Source organism: Physella acuta, unplaced genomic scaffold (assembly GCF_028476545.2).
Source record: "Physella acuta isolate Inbredline_101_S28 unplaced genomic scaffold, ASM2847654v3 ptg000416l, whole genome shotgun sequence".
NCBI lineage: Eukaryota > Metazoa > Mollusca > Gastropoda > Physidae > Physella > Physella acuta.
The window spans coordinates 89,098-111,500 of record NW_026731935.1 but is presented as its reverse complement, the minus strand read 5'-3'; the positions used below and the strand labels follow the sequence as shown (position 1 = coordinate 111,500).

At 39.2% G+C, this 22,403-nt stretch overlaps 2 protein-coding genes across 2 annotated transcripts in view; both read left to right on the top strand.

The window, feature by feature from the left end:
• LOC131942650 (multidrug resistance-associated protein 1) overlaps positions 1–22,403 on the top strand; it is a 96,257-nt gene that overhangs the window by 48,729 nt on the left and 25,125 nt on the right. The window lies entirely within an intron of this gene.
• LOC131942652 (ATP-binding cassette sub-family C member 3) lies at positions 3,123–21,912 on the top strand. The gene is made up of 5 exons (XM_059302550.1): positions 3,123–3,197; positions 15,507–15,686; positions 16,829–16,984; positions 19,913–20,041; positions 21,488–21,912. Exons 1-5 carry the CDS (start codon positions 3,168–3,170, stop codon positions 21,506–21,508), a joined length of 516 nt encoding a protein of 171 aa, XP_059158533.1. The 5' UTR covers positions 3,123–3,167; the 3' UTR covers positions 21,509–21,912.

The following is a 22,403-nucleotide window of genomic DNA, read 5'->3' as shown; positions in this document are numbered from 1 at the left end:
TGTTTGGGCTACCTGGGTAAAATCTTGTTTGGGCTACCTGGGTAAAATCTAGTTTGGGCTAAATGGGTAAAATCTTGTTTGGGCTAACTGGATAAAATCTTGTTTGGGCTAACTGGGTAAAATCTTGTTTGGGCTAACTGGCGCCAGCGAGAAAAATCTCAAAGGTATTTGAGAGGTCCATAAATTAATTTAAAAATCATGCACGGCGTAGTTACAATTAATATGGTTATAAAATCCTGCCTGTCTGGGTTTTTTTCGGACTTTACTAAAGATTGGATGTATTTGATGTTTTTAATATTTTCAGTAACTAAATAAAAATTTATAAAAAGCACACAAAAAATGGGTTTTCACGTGTAATGGCGACATAAACAATGCCATCCTGCTATTCGATAGGCCGCCATAAATTTTATTGTACACATTGTAAGCTAAAAAAAGAAAAACTAGGTCATGGTGTTTTAATTTGCATTGTTATTTTAAAACGATCTGCAAAGTTTTGTAAACAAAAAAAAAAACTATAAAGTGGGGCTGTCAGAAATCGATCACGGAGTTCCTATACAGCCAATCAATGTTTGTCTTACGAAAGTGAAACATCGGGTTATAACTTAGGCTTGATGAAAATAAATAGAAATGTAGCCTTAAACTCAACAAATTATTTTCAAATAGAATAAAATCTCGTAGAAAAAAGATTTGCACACCAAGTGAACGTCATATAAAATGTGCAAAATAGTGCGGAATATTATTAGTACTTTATAAATTCACATGCGTTTTTTTTAGAAATCGGAAATAGCAAAAATTATTACTTCCGGTCAACGGAAATTACTCAAAATTTGATAGAAGGTAGAGAATTAGATCTTTTACGTACATAATTTTGCAATCTTGTCCGTATGTCTGTGTGTCTGTGTGTGTGTCTGTGTGTGTGTAAACACGATAACTTGAGTACCGTTACAGCTAGGTTGATGAAATTTCTTATAAGTATTATATCAAAATCGTAGATCCGTATCAACTTTTGAGCGATTTCCGATAACCGGAAGTGGTACTTTTTTTTACTTTGAATTTTTCAAAAACCTATAACTTGAGTACTATTTCAGATAGATAAATGAAATTTCTCATGTAAGTTAAAAGATCTAATTCTCTACCTTCTATCAAATTTTGAGTAATTTCCGTTGACCAGAAGTAGTAATTTACGCTATTTTCGATTTCTCAAAAAACTAATGTAAATTTATAAAGTACTAATAATATTGTGCACAATTATGCACATTTTATTTGGCGTTCATTTGGTGTGCAATTTTTTTATACGAGATTGTATTCTATTTTAAAAAGTTTAAGTATTTAAAATGGATTAAAAATCATGTCTATATCCCTAGTTCCTATCCCCTGTTGTTTTATATAAGAATATTCGAGAAAGTTTAAGGGGATCACTCCCGGTTTATTTATAAACGTGAACTGTAAAAGACATACACAGTTTGCTTTGAAATAAAAAGGTTAAATAAACATATTTTACATTACACAACATAGCCTATATAACACACCACTGTCAAAATAACACACCATTTCACACCCCACTGTCCAGTTCACGCCAATCACTGAGCTGATCCCTTACCAAAATTGTCCACCACTATAAAAGACGCAATGGGCTATGGCTTTTCATGTGATCCCAAGATCCCTTTATGACCAACACAATGGTTTGGGTAAAGATCATAACAGTTCTAAGTTTTAGTTTAAGTAAAGCCTAGGCTGATTTTAGAGTTTAAAACTAAGTGTTGGGTGCTTAGAAATTTGATAGAGGTGAGAGTTTAATGCTAAGATGAAGTGTAATATGAGAGTCGTGTCACAGAGAGAAGAATTCATCTTCTGCCTATGGCAGCTGATGGCTTTTAACTATATTGTCCCGGAAAGCGTAAGCGAAATTGGCGTCTCTAGGGGGTGCCAGGGGGCGAAAAGGACCAGGTAATTTCGCATGTACATTTTATAAAAAATAAAACGGAAAAGTATATTTTCTATTGATGTATTAAGATACACTTTACTATTTTTACATCAATTGTCATGTTAATTTGGCTGTATTGAAGCTTTATTGATGTTTAATTTTATTTATTGAGTTGGTTGCTTAATTGTAATAAACAAAGCCAAGTCTTACTTTCACATAACGATTTACAAGATGTATAAAAGTGCTACACTGATATCAGGCGCAGAGTTTCTTCCAGGCATCTCTTCGGGGGGGCGAAGCCCCCCCGAAAAATTTTTACCGCCCCCCCCCGAACGAAATGAAATTTATATAGAAAATATATACTTTTAACAGTGTCCGCCCCCCCAAAGAAAGTCTACCGCCCCCCCCGAAAATTTCAAGTGCCCCCCCGGAGAAAAAAGTCTGGAAGAAACACTGATCAGGCGCTAATCGTCCGATTTCGAAACGAAATCTAATCTGCAAAACAATTTGTATCGGATGGTATTGTTTTCCGGAGACTTTTTTTTGGTTCTCTTCTTTTCATATGTTTTTTCTTTCTGTATATTTATTTTTGCCATATATTTACGTTTCTGTTATTTATATTTCATATTATATTTTTATATGATTCTCAATATATAGTGACGATTGAAATTAATATATTTGATTATTGCTAATTAACGTTTATTTGCTTTCGAACTTTTAACACCGTGGTCAAAGTCGCGAAACATTTATAAAATGAAGCACCAGTATTGTTTCGTAATAATTTGTCTCACGACAGTAAAGTATACGTTAGGTACGGAACTAGAATACGGATTGAAAAGGACTGAATTATTATAAACAAAGTCCTTATAAAACGCTCCATAGCTTGTGAAAGTAAAACTGAGAGAGGGGAAGAGATGTGTTTTTTTTAGAGGGACTAAGACACTAGACAGTACCATGGGCGGAGTTACACATACAATGACACAAATTTCACCAATTCACAGAAGACCGAACACAAGATGATATATCCAGGAACCAATGGGAAGGAGATGTATAGTGTTTAGTTTCTTTAAAACCGTATAAGAGGAGTTCACACGCAACGAGAGTAGTGTTTGCCATGTCTACAGCCTGCAGTGTTGCCTCTGAAACATCTGACCACTGATGGACACGTCTAGTCAAGCTAAGCTATTGGGTTTGAGACTGTGAAAACAGCAGTAACTTGATAGAAAACAGGTTTGTTTACGTGATGGGTTTCTGTGGCAACTCGACGTTTTGGGTGAGTAGATTTATATATTGTTGTATATTTATTTGTTCATACATCTTGTATACATCTATGCCTCTAAGTGCAAAAGATTAAATGTTTGTAACTTGCAAATATTTAACTTGTACATCCAACTACTGCTTGAGAATAAAGTCAAAAATGTTTATTGTGAAAAAAAAAAGTTATTTTTTGACAGAATCGAATGTCAGTTATATTCCCTATTAAATTCAAATCAAAGATTTATAATCTTGATTAATTTTCTTTAAAGTAGCTAATAAACGGATTAAAATTGTAAACTTAAATTTTAGTCGAGGTCTAATATTCTAAATTTCTTGATTTGTGTGTTGACAGCTTACTAAAACTTCAAAATTACTTAGAGTTTATTTTAGGATTTTGATATTAAAAAGAGCTTTTTATAAAGATTAAGTCAATAACACAATGACTTAAATTATTACATTTTATTTAGCGAATAATATTCTAAATGTTTGAAATTCATGAGTTTTTTAAGACCTAAAATTAGCTGAAGATGAATCTGCAAGGAAAAGCTAGGGTTCATCTCTAATATTTTAAACTGATTTCTTTTTTAATTTCATCTAGTTCTCTTACACGAGTTATTTCAGTCAGTTCTCTTGACTTTTCTTCATAAAATATTTAAAGAATTACAAATTGGTGTAACACGTAAATATATTTAACATTGAAGTTATACATTTTTCTAATTAATAATAAAAGGCGCCAAATTTTTCTCGAAGTCGTTTTGAGTAAGTCGTAACTAGAAAAGCCATAGTTTCAATGATTCTATCGTTGGTGGGTTATTTCTTATTACATTTACTTATTTAAAATTAAAGTAAACATAGTATGCTCCAGCATTTTGTAAAGACATGGGAGTTATCAAGAAAGTTGAATGAAAAATGTTTTTTTTTTAAATAAGAAGCGCTATTAAAATTCATTCTGAAAAACTCGATGAAATTTTCCTTGTTAATTACTTTTTTAATTATAAAATTAGGGATGTAATAATGTTTCCGTGTTTTATACGTATTATTATAAAAGATATCGACATCATTGTACTATCCTTAATAATTTGAAGTGGATTAAGTACAAAAGATACTAACAAAGTTGTGATGATATGGACAGTTCAGACGTATAGGCATTGATTACCTATTCACTGAATTGTTTACTATGGTAAATTGTGAGAACTTTTTTTTAAAATAATCATCATTGATAGATTTTTGTAAGATTAAAAAGGACGATATTTGAGATCCGAGTAGCCTAGGAAACGTTTGGTTGAGTCCAGTAAAAATAATGTGAAAATGTTTTAATTAAAGATGGAATGGAGGAAGACACTAGTACAATTTGCATGCATATTTTAGTATCTGAACAAAATTTAAAAAACATTTAGTATCAGCACATATATTTTACACAAATATATTATTACATTTTTACTTCTGTATATTTACAAATAACGTGAGCTGGGAATAAGTGAATAAGATGTTGGCCTAGTATTTTACAGTTGTTAATAAAACTTGCTAAAATACATTGCTTTATTTGTTGAGTTTATTTTAATAGAGAATCTAAATAAGGGGGATACAACCTAATATAAATTTTAATGATGGAAATTATCACTTAATCTGAAAATAAAAGACCATTTTATAATTTTTTTTAATTGCGTCCGTTAAAATTGCCTTTGGTGACAGAGGGTTTATTAGTGATTTTACCTATTTTTATGTTTTGTCATAAGATATGGGTGAATTCCATAACCTTATATCTCAACCCCAAAGCAAACCTAAACATAAAGTTCATATTATTACCAAATAAAGCCAAGTTGAACTTTAAAACGCTGGTCAGAAAGCTAAGTTGACGGTTCCTTCGACCAACGAGAGCCGAACGTTTTCCCGAAAGACACTTGCACAAACGCTGCTTGCCCGAAGGTCGTTTGCCCGAAAAAATCTAATACTATATATTATTACCAAGCTGACATTCTTAATAAATTTGAATGTGCCCTTTAAAAAAAAACAATTAATAGTAATCACAATATAATATTAATAACTTTGCACTATAAAAAAAAAGTGTAAAAACATATTTTTTTTCGATTTACGAAACAAACAAAAACACCATGTTTTCTCAGAATTTTGAAAATCAATCTCACTGGTTTGAATTAAGTAATCGGTTTGACTTATTGTCTAAATAAAAATATGTTGAATGGAGATCAAGGATTAGGCATAAAAAGACAATGAAATCACCAGCTGCATACCTTAGCTCCGACACGGTGAATCTTTTTAAATGTACCAACAATGGAACAGAACATAACTAAACACAAGCACAAACGCCAAAGCAAACACAAACACAACGCAAACAAAGAAAACACTAAACACAAAACAACGCAAACACAAACACAACGCAAACACAAACACAACGCAAACAAATACACAAACAGACAAGAAAGCGCAAAAAACACAAACACAATACAAACACAAACGCAAACACATAAAACACAAACAAAAACGTAAACACAACACGCAAACACAAACACATTGCATTGTCTTATTTTAAATAATAATGTAGTAGGGTTTATTTATATAACGACTTAAATTTTGTTATAGTTGGCACAGTTTTTACTCTTTTGCATAAAGTGAAGAAAATACACGCACATTAGGATATGGATAAGAAAGTTTACTAAAGTCCTTCACTAGATCGAATCCAGGGCGTTCTCCAACACCCCAACATAGTACTATTTGACGCGCCGGCCTCCCCGTGAGCGTTATGGCGCCTACGTTCTTTAAAGTGAGTGTAATAGACTATGGATAAAATGGGGTATTATAGTCGTTTTCTATGTTGAATCAGGCGGTCCGGCCGGCCCCCCGGCAGGATGCGATTTGGCGCCCGGGCTAGACTGTGAAAATGTTTGTGTTTATGTTTGCATTTAAGTTGTGTTTATGTTCTGCGTAATTGCTTGCGTTTAGGTTTGCGTTTGCGTTTGTTTTTGCGTTTTGAGATTGCTTTAGCGTTTGTATTTCCGTTTTCTTTGTGCTTGTATTTGGATTTGGGTTTGCGTTGTGGTTGGATTTGGGTTTGTTTTCGTTTGCTTTTTTGTTTGCATTTGCGTTTGTGTTTGTGTTTTCTTAGTCTTTGTGTTTGTTTTTGCGTTTGTTGTTGTGAATGTGTTTGCTTTTGTGCTTGTGTTATGTTTGCATTTTTTTGTGTTTTGGTTTTGGTTGGTTTAGGTTAGGGTTAATTCGAAAAGTAATATATTTCCTAAACCCGGGCAATGCCGGGTATATGATCTAAATTATCTATAGTATATTAATGAATTTTATGTCAACACGAATATAATGATCTTCATTTCCTAAAAAAATATTTTTACGTATTGTTCCTGTTCTGTTAACATATGATGAACACATTTTGAGACACGCCCAGCGCTGCACAACAGCTTTTTGTTTACTAGCGGTGTCAACAACCACCGTGGCGGCGGACGTAGGCTGAACATTTATTTCTCTGGTTTTTTATTCTTACCCTAAAGAATATCCAAGCTTTAGACCAGGGGTTCCCAACCCCGTGCCCGCGGACGCCATGGCGCCCGCCGAACGATTCGTATGTGCCCGCCTCTCACTATTCGATAGAGACAGAATTTTTTTCATAAACATTATTGAAAGGTTGAAGGGGATGGAAATCAAAAATTTGAGGGGGGAGGGGGGTGCGCAAATCGAAAGTTTGAGTGGGGGGTGCAAATCGAAAATTTGAGGGGGGTACAAATCGAAATTTTGAGGGGGGGGGTGCTAATCGAAAGTTTTGTACCCGGGTGACGGGAAGGGTTGCTACGCCTCTGGATGGAGTTTGTCGATTTAAAATAGGTGGTGCCCGCCACCCTACCGATATTTTAGAATGTGCTCTAGAGTAAAAAAAAGGTTGGGAACCCCTGCTTTAGACTATTGGCAGATACTAGCTTACTCCACGGAGCCCAATTTCTCTTCTTGCGCCTACAAAATAAACCAAGTATAGGATGAGAGACCGAAAAACTCACCTGCCCAATACCCATTACAAAAAAATAATAGCAGGATAAACATCAGATGAATACAACAAGCCGAAAGATCTGTTGTGAATTGATCGCTTCAAGAAAAAAAAACCGGTAGTTATCTCCTCTAAACTTTCTCAAATATTCTTATATAACACTACGGGGGTTGGCAAATTGGATATAGACATAATGTTTAATCCATTTTTAGTTACTTACACTTTTTAAAATACAATAGAATCTCGTAGAAAAAGAATTGCGCACCAAATGAATGGCAAACAATATGTGTATAATTGTACGGAATATTATTAGTACTTTATAAATTCATATGCGGTTTTTTTTAAATCGGAAATAGCGTAAATTACTACTTCCGATCAACGGAAATTGCTCAAAATTTGACTAAAATCAGAAGATTAGATCTTTTACTTGTGTGAAATTGTGTTTATCTATATGAAATAGTACTCAAGTTATAGGTTTTTGAAAAAAGTAGAATAATTCCCACTTCCGTTTATTGGAAATCCCCGAAAAGTTGATACACAACTACAAATTTGATATAATACTTATATATGAAATTTTTTCAACCTATCTGTAACGGTACTCAAGTTATCGTGTTAAAAGACACACATACACACATACACAAACTTGGACAGAATTGCTTGGTCCAGTTTTTCCGACTCAATTACGCATAAGGGGTCATCCATAAATGACGTCACGCTTTTTTTGACGATTTTTACCTCCCCCCCTCCCCTCCGTCACACGTCGTCACAAAAAGTCAGACCCCCCCCCCTAAAATGACGTCACACCTCAGCCTACAACCCCCCCTCAAAATTGCAGTTGAATTTTTTTTAAACATCGATATTTTTCCAAAATCTTGTCTAAACTATTACAATTTATTAAAACAGTTATCTAAAACGCAAAATAACGTCTAAAATTCGTTTTCTAACATTGCTTTTTTATAATGCAAAAATGTGACGTCGCAACATCTGAACCCCCCCCCCTCCCCCTCATCACACATCGTCACAAAATTACGGACCCCCCCCCCTCCCCCCTACGAGTGTGACGTCATTTATGGATGACCCCTAAAACGCCGAAATTTGTATACATTTGGATTTAGAATATTTCCAGATTAAAAGTAAGTCCCCTATATGATGAAGTACTGAGAAGTAAAGCGGTGAAAACTGTCAAAATTTCATGTAAAAACATGAAACAAAGCAACAGAGGCACCAGTGGTACAAAGAAGTTTAGAAAAATCTTCTGGAAAATATAAAGAACTACAGCTGTATAGACGAATCGACGCAACACTGTGACGTGGGGGTGCGCGGACCTTTGACCACAGGTGCTTTGACCATAGGGAGTTTGACCATAGGGGGTTTGACCACAGCGGAGCTTTGACCATAGGGGCTTTGACCATAGGTGGTTTGACCACAGCGGGCCTTTGACCATAGCGGTGCTTTGACCATAGGGGGTTTGATCATAGGGGGTTTGACCATAGGGGGTTTGACCACAGGTGTTTTCTCAGCAGAGGGTCTTTGATCTCAGGTGGTTTGTCAACGAGTGTTTGATCACAAGCGCTGTGTCCGGCTTTGATCATAGGTGTGATACAATTAACACGATTTTATACATGTTTCCTGTGAGTACGTTAATAGAAATTAACATGTATTTAAAAAAAGCTAAGAACAAAATTTTAGTCTCCACATAAAGGCTGGTGCTAGACCTCATAGATTTATTTTAAATATAAATGAAGCACAAATAATGCGACATATAACAAGTTTCACAAAAAAATAATGTAGAAGTACTTGAAAATACATAGCATATATAAAGGATAAAAAATGATACAAAACTTGCCAACAATATAGTCAAAGAAGTAATACATAAAATGGTTAACTAAATGACAGATGTGCTATAGCACGCAAATATGTCAGTACATCTGTTTGACCATATTATTACATCATGTCGAAATTTAAAATATAATTTAGCAACTTTTAAAATAAATTCTTACCATATATGGACAGCATTGGATAAACCACCTGAGATCAAAGACCTTATGTGGACAAAACACCTGTAGTCAAAGCCGGACACAGCGCGTGTGATCAAACACCAGTTGATAGACCACCTGTGATCAAAGACCCTCTGCTGAGAAAACACCTGTGGTCAAACGCCCTATGGTCAAACCCCCTATGATCAAACCCCCTATGGTCAAAGCACCGCTATGGTCAAAGGCCCTCTGTGGTCAAACCACCTATGGTCAAAGCCCCTATGGTCAAAGCTCCGCTGTGGTCAAACCCCCTATGGTCAAACCCCCTATGGTCAAAGCACCTGTGGTCAAAGGTCCTAGGACCGACGTGGGAACACAAGAGAATGTCTCATCATTCGTTTGTGGCCCCTGGGGAGCAAAGGGCTGCAACCACACATCTCCAGCAGACTCACTTTTGGGCTGCTCCCTTTAGCTGTGCCCATGTGAGCCCAGCTGTTTTCGCCTCTCCTTCAACCGTTCTTCTCCATGTCTTCCTTGGCCGGCCCACCCTCCTTTTCCCCTGGGGATTCCAGTCGAAATCGTGTTTTGCGATGTTTTCTTTTCTTAATGTGTGTCCCATCCATCCCCATTTACGGGCCTTGATATCTGTCTCTATTGGCTGTTGCTTTAAAGTTCGCAGCAGGTCTTTGTTTGATATTTTGTCTGGCCATCTTATTTTAAGTATATGCCGTAAGCATCTGTTTACGAATGCCTGTAGCTCATCAGTATGTGTCTTCGTAACCCTCCAAGTCCGAGCCATAGAGCAGCACTGCCTTGACATTTGTGTTGAAAATCCGACTTTTTGGTTCCGGAGTGACAGGGCCGTGGACCTCCACATCGGGCGCAGTGAGTTGAAGGCACATTTAGCCTTGATGATACGACATTTTATGTCCTCGTCTGCTCCCCCGTCCTTATTGATCACGCTTCCCAGATATGTGAATGTGTTCGTTTCACGTAAATCGTCTCCATTTAGCTGTATGGGCAGGTCCTGGCTGTTATTGATCCTGATGACCTCTGTTTTATTTTTATTGATTTTTAGTCCAACTTTGGAGGCTTCTTCAGATAGCCAATTTAGTTTGGCTTGCGTATGTTGATTCTTTTGAGATAGTAGGCAGATGTCATCGGCAAAATCAAGATCTTCCAGCCTTTTGGTGAAACTCCACTGGATTCCTGTGTGGGGTTTTTGTGGTTTTCAGCATGATCCAGTCGATTGCCATCAAGAATATAATTGGCGATAGCATATATCCCTGTCTTACTCCCGTCGTCACCGTGAATGGTTTTGTTAGTTTTCCCTTGTGTATTACCTGACTGGTGGAGTCTTCATATAGTTTCTGTGTGATAGATATAAATTTTTTGGATATTCCATAGTGGCTCATTAACTTCCAGATAATATCTCTATTCACACTGTCAAACGCCTTTTCGAAGTCGACAAAAGTCATGTATAAGGGGGATCGCCACTCAAGGGACTGTTCAATAATGATGCGCAGCGTGGCAATGTGGAATAGGCCAAAATAAAAGGAAAAGATTTCTCGTGTGTCACATAACATTGTCGTCCAGTCAAAGTAGTCTCCCTAAAAGGTAGATTAATGCAAAGTTCGATTTACAACGATAATTTGTTTATTAATATCGAGTATTTTAAAAAATTGATCTTTCTGTTTGTCAATACAAGAAGGTTTAGAACCAGATACAGAAAAACAGGCTATGCGTTCAGCTATTCTTTAACCCAATTTGTGGGGTTTCAGTCAACTAAAATTACACTAAGATTAAATAATGAACAAGACAAAGGTCCGATAAATGCAAAACCCTTTTAAAAATAGCCAGGCTAGGGAAAAGATTGAAAATACAAAGATGATGACAAAAGGAAGATGGGTGAACGTTAGGTACAGAACATCAGCTTACGATCTAGTGTGAAGGTTGGGTACAGGTAGAGACATCAACTTACGATCTGTTTAAGCATTTTTCTGTTTACTCAATTTTCTGTGCGCGCAATATTCTGTTTGCACATTTTTCTGGTTGCCTATATTTCTGTTCTTGCATCTTTCCGTTGCGCATTTTTTCTTGCGCTTTTTCCGTTGCACATCTTTCTGGTCATCCTTAAGAAAAGACACTTGGTTTATTTTGCATACAAAAAGATTTTCTTGCTACTAAACTGCTCATGTTTAAAAATAAACCAGCCCAACAGGTAATTAAATGTCGGAAGCTATGTTTTCAAAATTAGGGCATTAAACTTGGTAAGTGAACGATAAAGTCAGCGAAAAGGCTCATATAAAGCATGTAAGGCAAGAGTTACTTTCATGCAAATATCCATGGGTAAAAAAAAAGAATTTTCATTGAAAATATTTTAAGTGCGCTTTTTTTTTAACATTTTAGATTTCTTTTTACCATTTCCATATAAAATACAAAAAAAAATGTTGAATACGTAGGCCCATATATTATGGAAGTATTTTTTTTTAATTCATAACATAACTATAAAGAAAAGCTTGGGTCGCTTCCTAGATTGTAGTAAAGGTATTCAATAGATAATATATTGACCCTAGCTTTTCTTTACGGTTATTTTAATAGCAGGGTTTTGTTATATATTTGAAGAACGTCATTTATTTTCTCCCTTTTATAGCAAATTAATATAAAACCTTGTTATTAAAACGTTTTTACAAGCTTTTATTTAACTTGCTTCCTCTATCTGTCGTCAGTCTGTCGTCCGTCTAGATTTTAGGCATACAATTAAGTCAAATTTGATGTCAGATTGCATTACCATCGGATCTTGTCCAATCTGTTAAGTTTTAAACGAATTGGTTTCGATCGATGACGGACGACATACAAAAGACAGAGGAAGCAAGTTAAATAAAAGCTTGTAATAATACTATTATATTTGTCCGAGGGGACAGGGGTTGTCTAAAGAAGAAACGTGGGGACAGAGGTAAAAATCTGCTCTTTTGTGAACGTGACAGCTGGATTACTCCTAGCTACTTCCATGCATATTTTACTTTAAAATTGTAATGTGAAAACCAGGATCCGTTGACGATTAGTACTAGGTCAGGGGTCGGCAACCTGCGGCTCGCGAGCCGCATGCGGCTCTTTTGATATCAAGATGCGGCTCTCCAGCTCCGTGCACAAATACTAAAAATCTTGATAAAAAAAATAAAGTATTTGAAATAAAAAAAATGTTAGTGGCTCTTTAAAACCAGGGAAATTTTGAAAATTGTAATTTTTGGCTCTTCCGCTTCAAAAGGTTGCCGACCCCCGTACTAGGTGAATCGATTACAAAAAATTTTAATATAACGCAGGCGTATAAATTAATGTTAAAAAGCTGTTACCTTGCACCTTAGCAAGTGTATGCTCCATATAAATTATTTCACCTTTTTATGCTAATCTCGTGTTAAAATTTATGGCGTGCATACTGTGGGTTAACCAAGCAATTAATGTTGATGTTAATAACTCGTGCGCAAGGCAGGCGTAGACATAACATGTGTTAAATATTTGGCAAAACTCGTAAGACTCTGGTAACATTTGTCACTATGTACGGAAGACACACGTAATACTTAAAGTAAGACTCGTTATACCTGACGTAGGACACACGTTATACTTGACGTAAGACGTAAGACACACGTTATACTTGACATAAGAGGCACGTTATACTTGACGTAGGACACACGTTATACTTGACGTAGGACACACGTTATACTTGACGTATGACACGTAAAACTTGATGCCATGCTTGTAAACGTTACGTTGCTTACATGTACTTAAAAATACAGTGCCATAATTACAGTGTACATAAGTACAGTTGACCATATACTCCATCACCACCTCTATCATCAGCTCCACCACCACCTCGACCACCATCCACTCCATCGCCACCTCCACCACCATCCACTCCATCACCACCTCTACCATTTGCTCCATCACCCCATCCAACCCTTTTCATCATCACCACTTTCACCATCATTTGCGCCATGTCTTTCACCACCAACAACAACACCAACACCTCTCTATCTACAAACAGCAACACCTCCACCACCATCTCCACTACCACCACCGCCACCATCTGGTATACCTCCACCACTACCATCACCACCCCCTTAATCTACTCGACCTCCACCATCGTCACCACCTCCACCATCTGCTCCACCACCACATCCATCATCTGCTCCAACACCACCTCCACCATCGTCACCACCTCCACCATTTGCTCCACCACCACCACCACCATCTGCCCCATCATCACCAACACCTTCACCATCTGCTCCACCTCCACCACCACCAATACCATCACCACCACCTCCACCAGCTACTCCACCACCACCTCCACCATTTGCTCCACCACCACCACCACCACCACCTCCACCTTCTGGTCACCACCACCACCGCACCCACCAATTCCACCATCTGCTCCACCACCACCTCCACTATCTGCTCCACCACCACCCCCACTATCTGCTCCACCACCACCTCCACCATCTGCTCCACTATCACCATCACCACCACCTCCACCATCTGCTCCACCACCTCCACCATCTGCTCCACCACCACCTCCACCATCTGCTCCACCACCACCTCCACCATCTGCTCCACCACCTCCACCTTCTGCTCCACCACCACCTCAACCATCTGCTCCACCACCACCTCCACCATCTGCTCCACCACCTCCACCATCTGCTCCACCACCACCTCCACCATCTGCTCCACCACCACCTCCACCATCTGCTCCACCACCTCCACCATCTGCTCCACCACCTCCACCATCTGCTCCACCACCACCTCAACCATCTGCTCCACCACCACCTCCACCATCTGCTCCACCACCTCCACCATCTGCTCCACCATCACCTCCACCATCTGCTCCAACCACCACCTCCACCATCTGCTCCACCACCACCTCCACCATCTGCTCCACCACCACCTCCACCATCTGCTCCGCCACCTCCACCATCTGCTCCACCACCTCCACCACCACCTCCACCACCACCTCCACCACCTCCACCACCACCTCCACCACCACCTCCACCACCACCTCCACCACCTCCACCACCACCTCCACCAGCTACTCCACCACCACCTCCACCATCTGCTCCACCACCTTCACCACCTCCACCACCACCACCACCATCATCTACTCCAACACCACCTCCACTATCTGCTCCACCACCACCACCACCACCATCATCTACTCCACCACCACATCCACCATCTGCTCCACCACCTCCACCACCACCACCACCACCACCACCACCATCACCATCATCATCTACTCCACCACCACCTCCACCACAACCACCACAACCACCACCACCACCATCTGCTCCACCACCACCTCCACCATCTGCTCCACCACCTCCACCATCTGCTCCACCACCTCCACCATCTGCTCCACCACCACCTCAACCATCTGCTCCACCATCACCTCCACCATCTGCTCCACCACCACATCCACCATCTGCTTCACCACCACCTCCACCATCTGCTCCACCACCTCCACCATCTGCTCCACCACCTCCACCATCTGCTCCACCACCACCTCCACCATCTGCTCCACCATCACCTCCACCATCTGCTCCACCACCACCTCCACCATCTGCTCCACCACATCCACCATCTGCTCCACCACCTCCACCATCTGCTCCACCACCACCTCCACCATCTGCTCCACCACCACCTCCACCATCTGCTCCACCATCACCTCCACCATCTGCTCCACCACCACCTCCACCATCTGCTCCACCTCCACCATCTGCTCCACCACCTCCACCATCTGCTCCACCACCTCCACCACCACCACCACCATCATCAGCTACTCCACCACCACCTCCACCATCTGTTCCACCACCTTCACCACCTCCACCACCACCACCACCATCATCTACTCCACCACCACCTCCTCCATCTGCTCCACCACCACCACCACCACCATCATCTACTCCACCACCACCTCCACCATCTGCTCCACCACCTCCACCACCTCCACCACCACCACCACCATCACCATCATCATCTACTCCACCACCACCTCCACCACCACCACCACCACCACCATCATCTACTCCACCACCACCTCCACCATCTGCTCCACCACCTCCACCACCTCCACCACCACCACCACCATCACCATCATCATCTACTCCACCACCACCTCCACCACCACCACCACCACCACCATCATCTACTCCACCACCACCTCCACCATCTACTCCACCACCACCTCCATCTGCTCCACCACCATCTCCACCATCTGCTCCACCACCTCCACCACATCCACCACCACCTCCACCACCTCCACCACCTCCACCAGCTCCACCATTTGCTCCACCAGGACACCAACCTGACCCTAAACGCCAGCTGGCCGAGGTTGAGCCAATGCTTCCAGTCGACGGTCCTGGTCTACGCCCCTGCCGGCCTGCTCTGGTTCAGCAGTTTGATTTACCTGCCCTACCTGTTGTGTCGCGAGACCCCGGTCTGTGGACCCAACACCTGGCTAGCCACCACTAAAACGGTACAGTAGATCTAGAAACTGTCGCCATGTGTGTGAACTACATGTCACGGAAGAAGAACATGAACTTTCTCCAGCTTTTTATCTCCCCCTCCCATCCTCCAACTTTATTATGATAAGAAAGTGATATATAACATCCGTTATAACGCTAGAGCAATGAGGTGGGGAATTTATTACAGCCCATATATTTTGTGACCACATTTTTTTCTCAAGCAACCAGTTGTTTTTGTTCAGTTTTTTTTTTAGCAGCAAATATTTAGTGACGTCAGATACATAAATGTGCTTTACAAAATTAATTGGTTTACATGCATGTTTCCAGTAACGCTTTTGGTATTACAGGAGGGGGGCATTGAATATGTTATTATAGGTGGGTCATTTTAAAAGTGCACGTTCATACATTTTTAATGCAATCTTCTTTATGCACATTTTGTGCAATCTGCATTATGAATATTTTTCTGAGTGCGAAATATTATGTGCAGAAACTTCAAGCGCTGTTTTCGTTGTGTATTTTAGTGCTTTAACCAAGTGCTGCGATAGCACATTTTTCTGATACCTTAACGCAACAACAGATATTCAAATTAATCTAACCCTGGGTTAGACTCCATTATATTGTTTACACCTTAAGTGGTACTTTACTAATAAAACAAAATGTAAAGTTACCGCTTTGAACCTGATTGTCCATGGGGTAGATGTAAAGTAGTCTGTGACATCGGCACATGAAGGGATAGTGTAGTCAGCACTATGTTCAGCTTCCTTTACTTTCCCTAGCGTGAGTCAGGTACCCATCAGAGCTGGGTGGACTCAGGGACGTCCTACAGTTTTGAGCGCTGGATCCAGGAAATGAGACATTTGAGTTAGCAGTTGTTCGCTCTACCATCCAACCACGAAGTCCTATTGCTATAATAATTAAGTCTACAACGTGTGCTATTTGGAACTTGACTACCTACATCTAAAAGTATAATTTTAACTTGCCCGCTTGAAAAGTCTGATAGAATCACAATGTATTTAGAACCAAAACAATTTAAGCAAGTTTCAAAAACTCTTATATGAAATCAACCTTTGCTTTAGCTGTAAATGTAGTTGCAGTTGTATCCTCCATACAACTTAAGACGTAATCTACTCGAGTTGTTTTCTCCTGGTTTCAGGTTCTCTCTGTCCTGCTCGCCTTGACTACCACAGCCGCCGTCGTCAAGGAAGTCTTGCATCCCTTCTCGTGGTCAGGCCAAGACGATGACTTTCAGGCAATTGATACTTCCAGCACTGTCTTCTCTGTTGCCAAGATTGTGGAAGGATTAAGTTTTGTAAGTAGCTGTCCATACAATTTCACTGTTTGAGGATTAAGTTTTGTAAGTGGTGGTTTATACAGTGCTACTGTTGGCACACATATAGTTTTTGTTGGGTGGTATGAAACGGTAATTTACTTTTCACTTATTATTGCTGTAGTTCTAGGAATTCTTAATTGCTGGTAATTTTAAATAATTAGAATTTTCTTTGGTGACTTGGCACATAGAGTTTCTTTCAGGCAGTGTTTCTTCGAGACTTTTTTCTCCACGGGGCACTTAAAATTTTCGGGGGAGGGGAGACTACAATTTCAAAAGGGGGGGGGGGGTGTCGGACACTTTAAAAGTATATATTTTCTATATAAATTCCATTTAGTTCAGAGGGGGTAGACTCTCTTCAGGGGGCGGAGCCCCCCACCCAAGAGATGTCTGGATGAAACACTGCTTTCAGGCATGTTTTCGGGAGTGGGGTCACCCTAGCCCTAACATCCAAGCACCTATACCCCCACCCCCATTTCTTTTTTTTTCCAATGAAATAAAATTTATATCCGCCCTGAGAAAAATGTCTGAAGGAAACATTGCTTTCACATGTGTTACTCTAAAGTACATTTGCAAGCGTAACCTCAATGGGTGGGTAGGTGGGGTGGGGGGGGGGGGACAAGAGAGGCTGTGGTGCCATGTTGGCCAATGAGAAGACTACATTTCTCACAACCGTATAGACCAGGGGTCTCCAAACTACGGCCCGCGGGCCAGATGCGGCCCGCGAGGTCCTCTCATCCGGCCCGCGGCGATCTTTTTGTCCACGGAATAAATGTTTGTTAGAGGTGGCTGCGAAACTATGCCCAGAAAATTCAAAACAATTTGAAAATGTAGCTTTGCGTGCAAATACTATTATCCGCCGTGTTGCAGACTTTGGTGAAAACATCGTGACTCTAATAGCGAAAAATGCAAGCAAGGTTCTCAATTTTTTAATTGTAATGGATCAGTTGCTGGACAGCTGTTCCACATCTCAACTGCTTATGTTCATTAGAGGTGTGGATGAAGACATAAACATAACACAAGAGCTGGCTTCCCTACATAGAATGTATGGCACTGTTACCGGAGAGAATATAGATAGTTCAGAGACTTGTTAAAAGATAGAAACACAGAATCGCAAAATTTATCATATTTCACAGCAGAAAATTTGCGAGAATTTTTTCTGAGCAGTGTATGCCCTATTTAAGTTAAAAAAGGAAATGTGACTTCCTTGAAAGTAAAGGCAAGCCACAAAGCTGATGTACTTACTGTCTGATGAAGAGTGGGTATAGAAATCGGCCTTTGCTGCAAACATTACTAGTCATTTAAATTTTCTGAACCTAAAACTACAAGAGTTGGAAATTTAGTTTTAATCTATACACCCACCTAAAGGCCTTCAGATCCAAAGTTGTCATGTTTTTGGAACAAGTACAAGCCAACAACTTGACGCACTCTCGGTAGTGCAAGGTCTTTACGGCTGAAGCAACCACTGAGTTCCCCACCTCATACGAGATCACCAAAGACTTCAAGCTGCAGTTTCAGTAGCGGTTTTTTGACTTGGATTCAAAGGCAGAAAAATGAAACTGTTTCAGAACCCATTTGAAGCAAATGTGGCCAATTGCAAAGATGAACTGCAGCTGGAGGTCATTAGAGACACGTTCAAAAGTTTTTGCAAAGGAAGATTTTCCTAATATTAAAACTTTTGTATCAAAGTACCTTTCAAATTTTGGAACAAGATACCTGTGTGAACAAATATTTTCAAGGTTGAAATACGTGAAGAATAATTTGAGAGAAAACTTGGACCTCGAGTGTGTTGTTGGCCACCCACAGTGTTTCTTTCACACTTTTTTTCTCCGGTGGGGGGGGGGGGACACTTGAAATTTATATATATTTCTATATAAATTATATTTTGTTAAGGGGGGGGGCGGTGCACGTTATTCGGGGGGGGGGGGGTACCACTCCGATGAGATGTCTTGAAGAAACTCTGGCCCCCCAACTGATATTTGATAGTTAATGCGGCCCTCGGGCTGAAAAGTTTGGAGACCCCTGGTATAGACGGACGTTATAAAAGGACTAGCCACCTCCCTACACACACACACACACTCTGCATTCACAAATCACACACCACAATATTATGATGTGAATATAGTCCCCTCCCCCATACACAAACTCGCCACAATTGGGTGAGGAGGGAGTTTGTATTCCAACCTTCAACCCCCCTAACATCCATCTCCCATAACAATTGGATGGGGCGACAGTTAGCGCAGAGCAATTGGCCTTTCCTGCAGATGTATTCGTTGAGCTTACACTTTGCGACCATTGGCTGAATTGAACGTGCAGGTGGTCACATGCTGTAAACATGCCGAGCGGTGTGTCTAGACACTGGTTTGTTGTGATGGCGGCAAGCGGTCCAATATGATCGTTTAAATCAGTATCGCCAACACGCAGACAGAATAAACCCCAGACTAAAACTGGCGATCCAACGGAGACCAAGAAAATTTGTGAAACTACTTTTCTATTTTGTGCAGGAATGGGAAAAACTTTTTTCAGATTTCACCGTAAAGTGGCAATCTCTTTTATTAGTAAAAATAAACCTCAGTGCTCTATATCATGTGGAAATACGATGTCAGTGCTCTATATAGTGTGAAAGTTTCGAGTGGGTTCAAAAAAGGATGTTATGATGGAGGTGAAAACCTCATACAAACTGTGGTACGATATTTAAATTCCATATATTGCTGTGTTCGAAACTGTGTGGAAAAAAATGTTTTCTTTCTTGTTTAAATAATTTGTGCGTTTTAAATTATTCGTATAACAATTTTTTCTCAGATGTGCATTTATATAGTAAGGTATTAATTGAAGTGAGGGAATAATTGTTTCCTCAGATTCTTATTAAGCTATTGGTTCACCTAAAGAAATAAGCAATTTTTTCCTCAGATACTTACAGCTGTTCTAGTACAAGTAGAAAAACGCTGTTGTATAGTGAGATCAGGAGTGCTGTTCTGTTATTGGTTAATGCTCACGGTGTGTGACGTCATCCCTATCTATACTTACGTTATACTAAAGGTAAATAAAACACCTTTTTTCAATTATTTCTGAAACGGCTACCATTTCCATTTTTCATATTAGCTTATAATATTTTATATTTTCTTTTTATAATATTTTCCAAACTTCGGGCTTTGGTGATTATATATATTTTAGCTGCATACCCGTTCTTCGCCACGGTGAATTTTTTTAAACGTACCAACAGAAAAAAATCAAACACAAATACAAAGGAAAACAAACGCAAACAAAAACACAAACTCAAACCCAACGCAAACGCAATACGCAATCACAAACGCAAAGACAAATACAAACAAAAAAGAAAGCTCAAACTCAACACAAACGCAAACTCAAAATCGCAAACACAACTTAAACACAAAAGAAAACGTAAACACAAATGCAACACGTAAACGTAAATACAGATCACAAACGGAAACACAAATATAAACACAAAAGAAAACAAACGCAAATAAACACAACGCAAATCACAAACACAAACAAATCACAAACACAAACAAATCAAAAGAAAACACAAACGTAATCGCTTTATCAAATGGCTTTATGAAACAAACGACCGTGTATACTTTATTACTTATAATAAGACAATGCGATGCAATGTAAAAGCACTGCTTGGTGCGATGTTTACTTTTATGGTTCCAAAATCTATAGCGATAAAGGGCTGACACACTACCAGCAACGTTATATTATACTCGCTGCATTCCCGTGCTCCTCCACGGTAAATCTTTTTTAAATGTACCAACTTGGGAATAGAACAAAACTGAACACAACACAAACACAACACAAACACAAAAGAAAACACAAACACAACACAAATATAAAAGAAAACGCAAACACAAAGCAAACAAACACAATCCAGACACAAACGAAAACAGAAAACACAAAAACACAAAAGAAAAAACAAACGAAAAGAAAAACACAAATGAAAACACAAACACAATGCAAACACAAATGCAAACGCAAAAAAACGAAAACATAAACACAACCCTCATAACATAAACACAACTTGAATGCAAAATTAAACATATAGTTCTCACTATTACCTCCCTTGGCAAAGTTACAAATAAGTTTAATTATTTAGTTTTTTCGACCTTACTGTTATTAAAATGTATCCATTTTTTATAGGAATCTAAACGAAAATGATATATGACATTGATCCATTTAATTTATTTTAGCAATTTCCGTGTATTTAATATGTTCTTCTTTACGTTATGCATATCTGTGTGTGTGTGTGTGTGTGTGTGTGTGTGTGTGTGTGTGTGTGTGTGCGTGCGAGTGTGTGTGTAATGATTTTCAGAACATGGATTTACACTTTTATTTCCGCCTTCATCCCCAACTCCGCCTAAACCCAATATTCCCGGATACACTACTGAGACCAACTATAAACTGTTCATAAATCCATCAGGTACCAATGTTCCCTTATTTTGTTTCTTTGTTCTTATTATTTTTCAGACTTATCTTAACTGGCTATAAAAAAGCTCTCACTTCTGAAGACCTTTGGAACTTGAACCCACGTGACTTGTCTGAAACTGTTGTTGGTAGATTCACTACAGCCTGGAATAGCTGCATCAGGAGAATATAGTATGAAAGATGCTAATAAAAAATAAAAAATTCGTTATCTCTGGACAAAATATCTCATTGTAAAATATTATAGTTTCTTTGATGATTTTAGTCGATTTACACATTTTTAATGGTTGTCATATTTTGTTAGCTTTTACACATAAAAATTGTGAGAAAATGTTTGTCGCATAGGTTTGTCGCGTTACATTGAACATTTTAAAATTGCGATTAGTATGAATATTATAATTGTAGGTAAACAGCGTAGGTGTGCTTGCCAATCATTAGACAATCCTATTACATTAGGCGAACGAAACTAGATTTAAGAGGATTACTCATTTATTGGTGGATGGGCTATGAATATACACCTCCTTAATAAGATGGCTTTTCGTTTGTTGGAAGATACAGGCCCTAAGGGAGAAGACATTAGCTCTCCGTGGACAATGCAGCAATTACTTAAAATCAGGTTCCTAGAAATATGCGCAACAGAAAAATGCGCAACGGAAAACTGCGCAAATGAAAATTGCGCACACAGAAAAATGTGCAACCAGAGAAAACTGTGCACAAAGGATAATTCTCACACACAAAAATGCGCACACAGAAAAATGAGCAAATAAGAAAATTACTCACACAGAAAATGATACACGGATCTATCAGCAATTATGAGTATGCCCATGTGTGTATGTGTGTGTGTTTAAACTTGCATGTTTAATTGTGTAAGTGTGTACACATATATATTTTATTCTCATTTCTGTATATATATTTTTTAAACGAACAAATGCCACCGCTTTTTCTAAACTGCATACAAATT

Coding starts and splice junctions, on each gene's coding strand:
- LOC131942652 (XM_059302550.1), top strand. CDS start 3,168: ATGGGTTTCTGTGGCAACTCGACGTTTTGG. Junction 16,985..19,912: donor TTGTGGAAGGATTAAGTTTT/GTAAGTAGCTGT, acceptor TTTTTTCCTCAG/ATACTTACAGCTGTTCTAGT. Junction 20,042..21,487: donor ATACTTACGTTATACTAAAG/GTAAATAAAACA, acceptor ATTATTTTTCAG/ACTTATCTTAACTGGCTATA.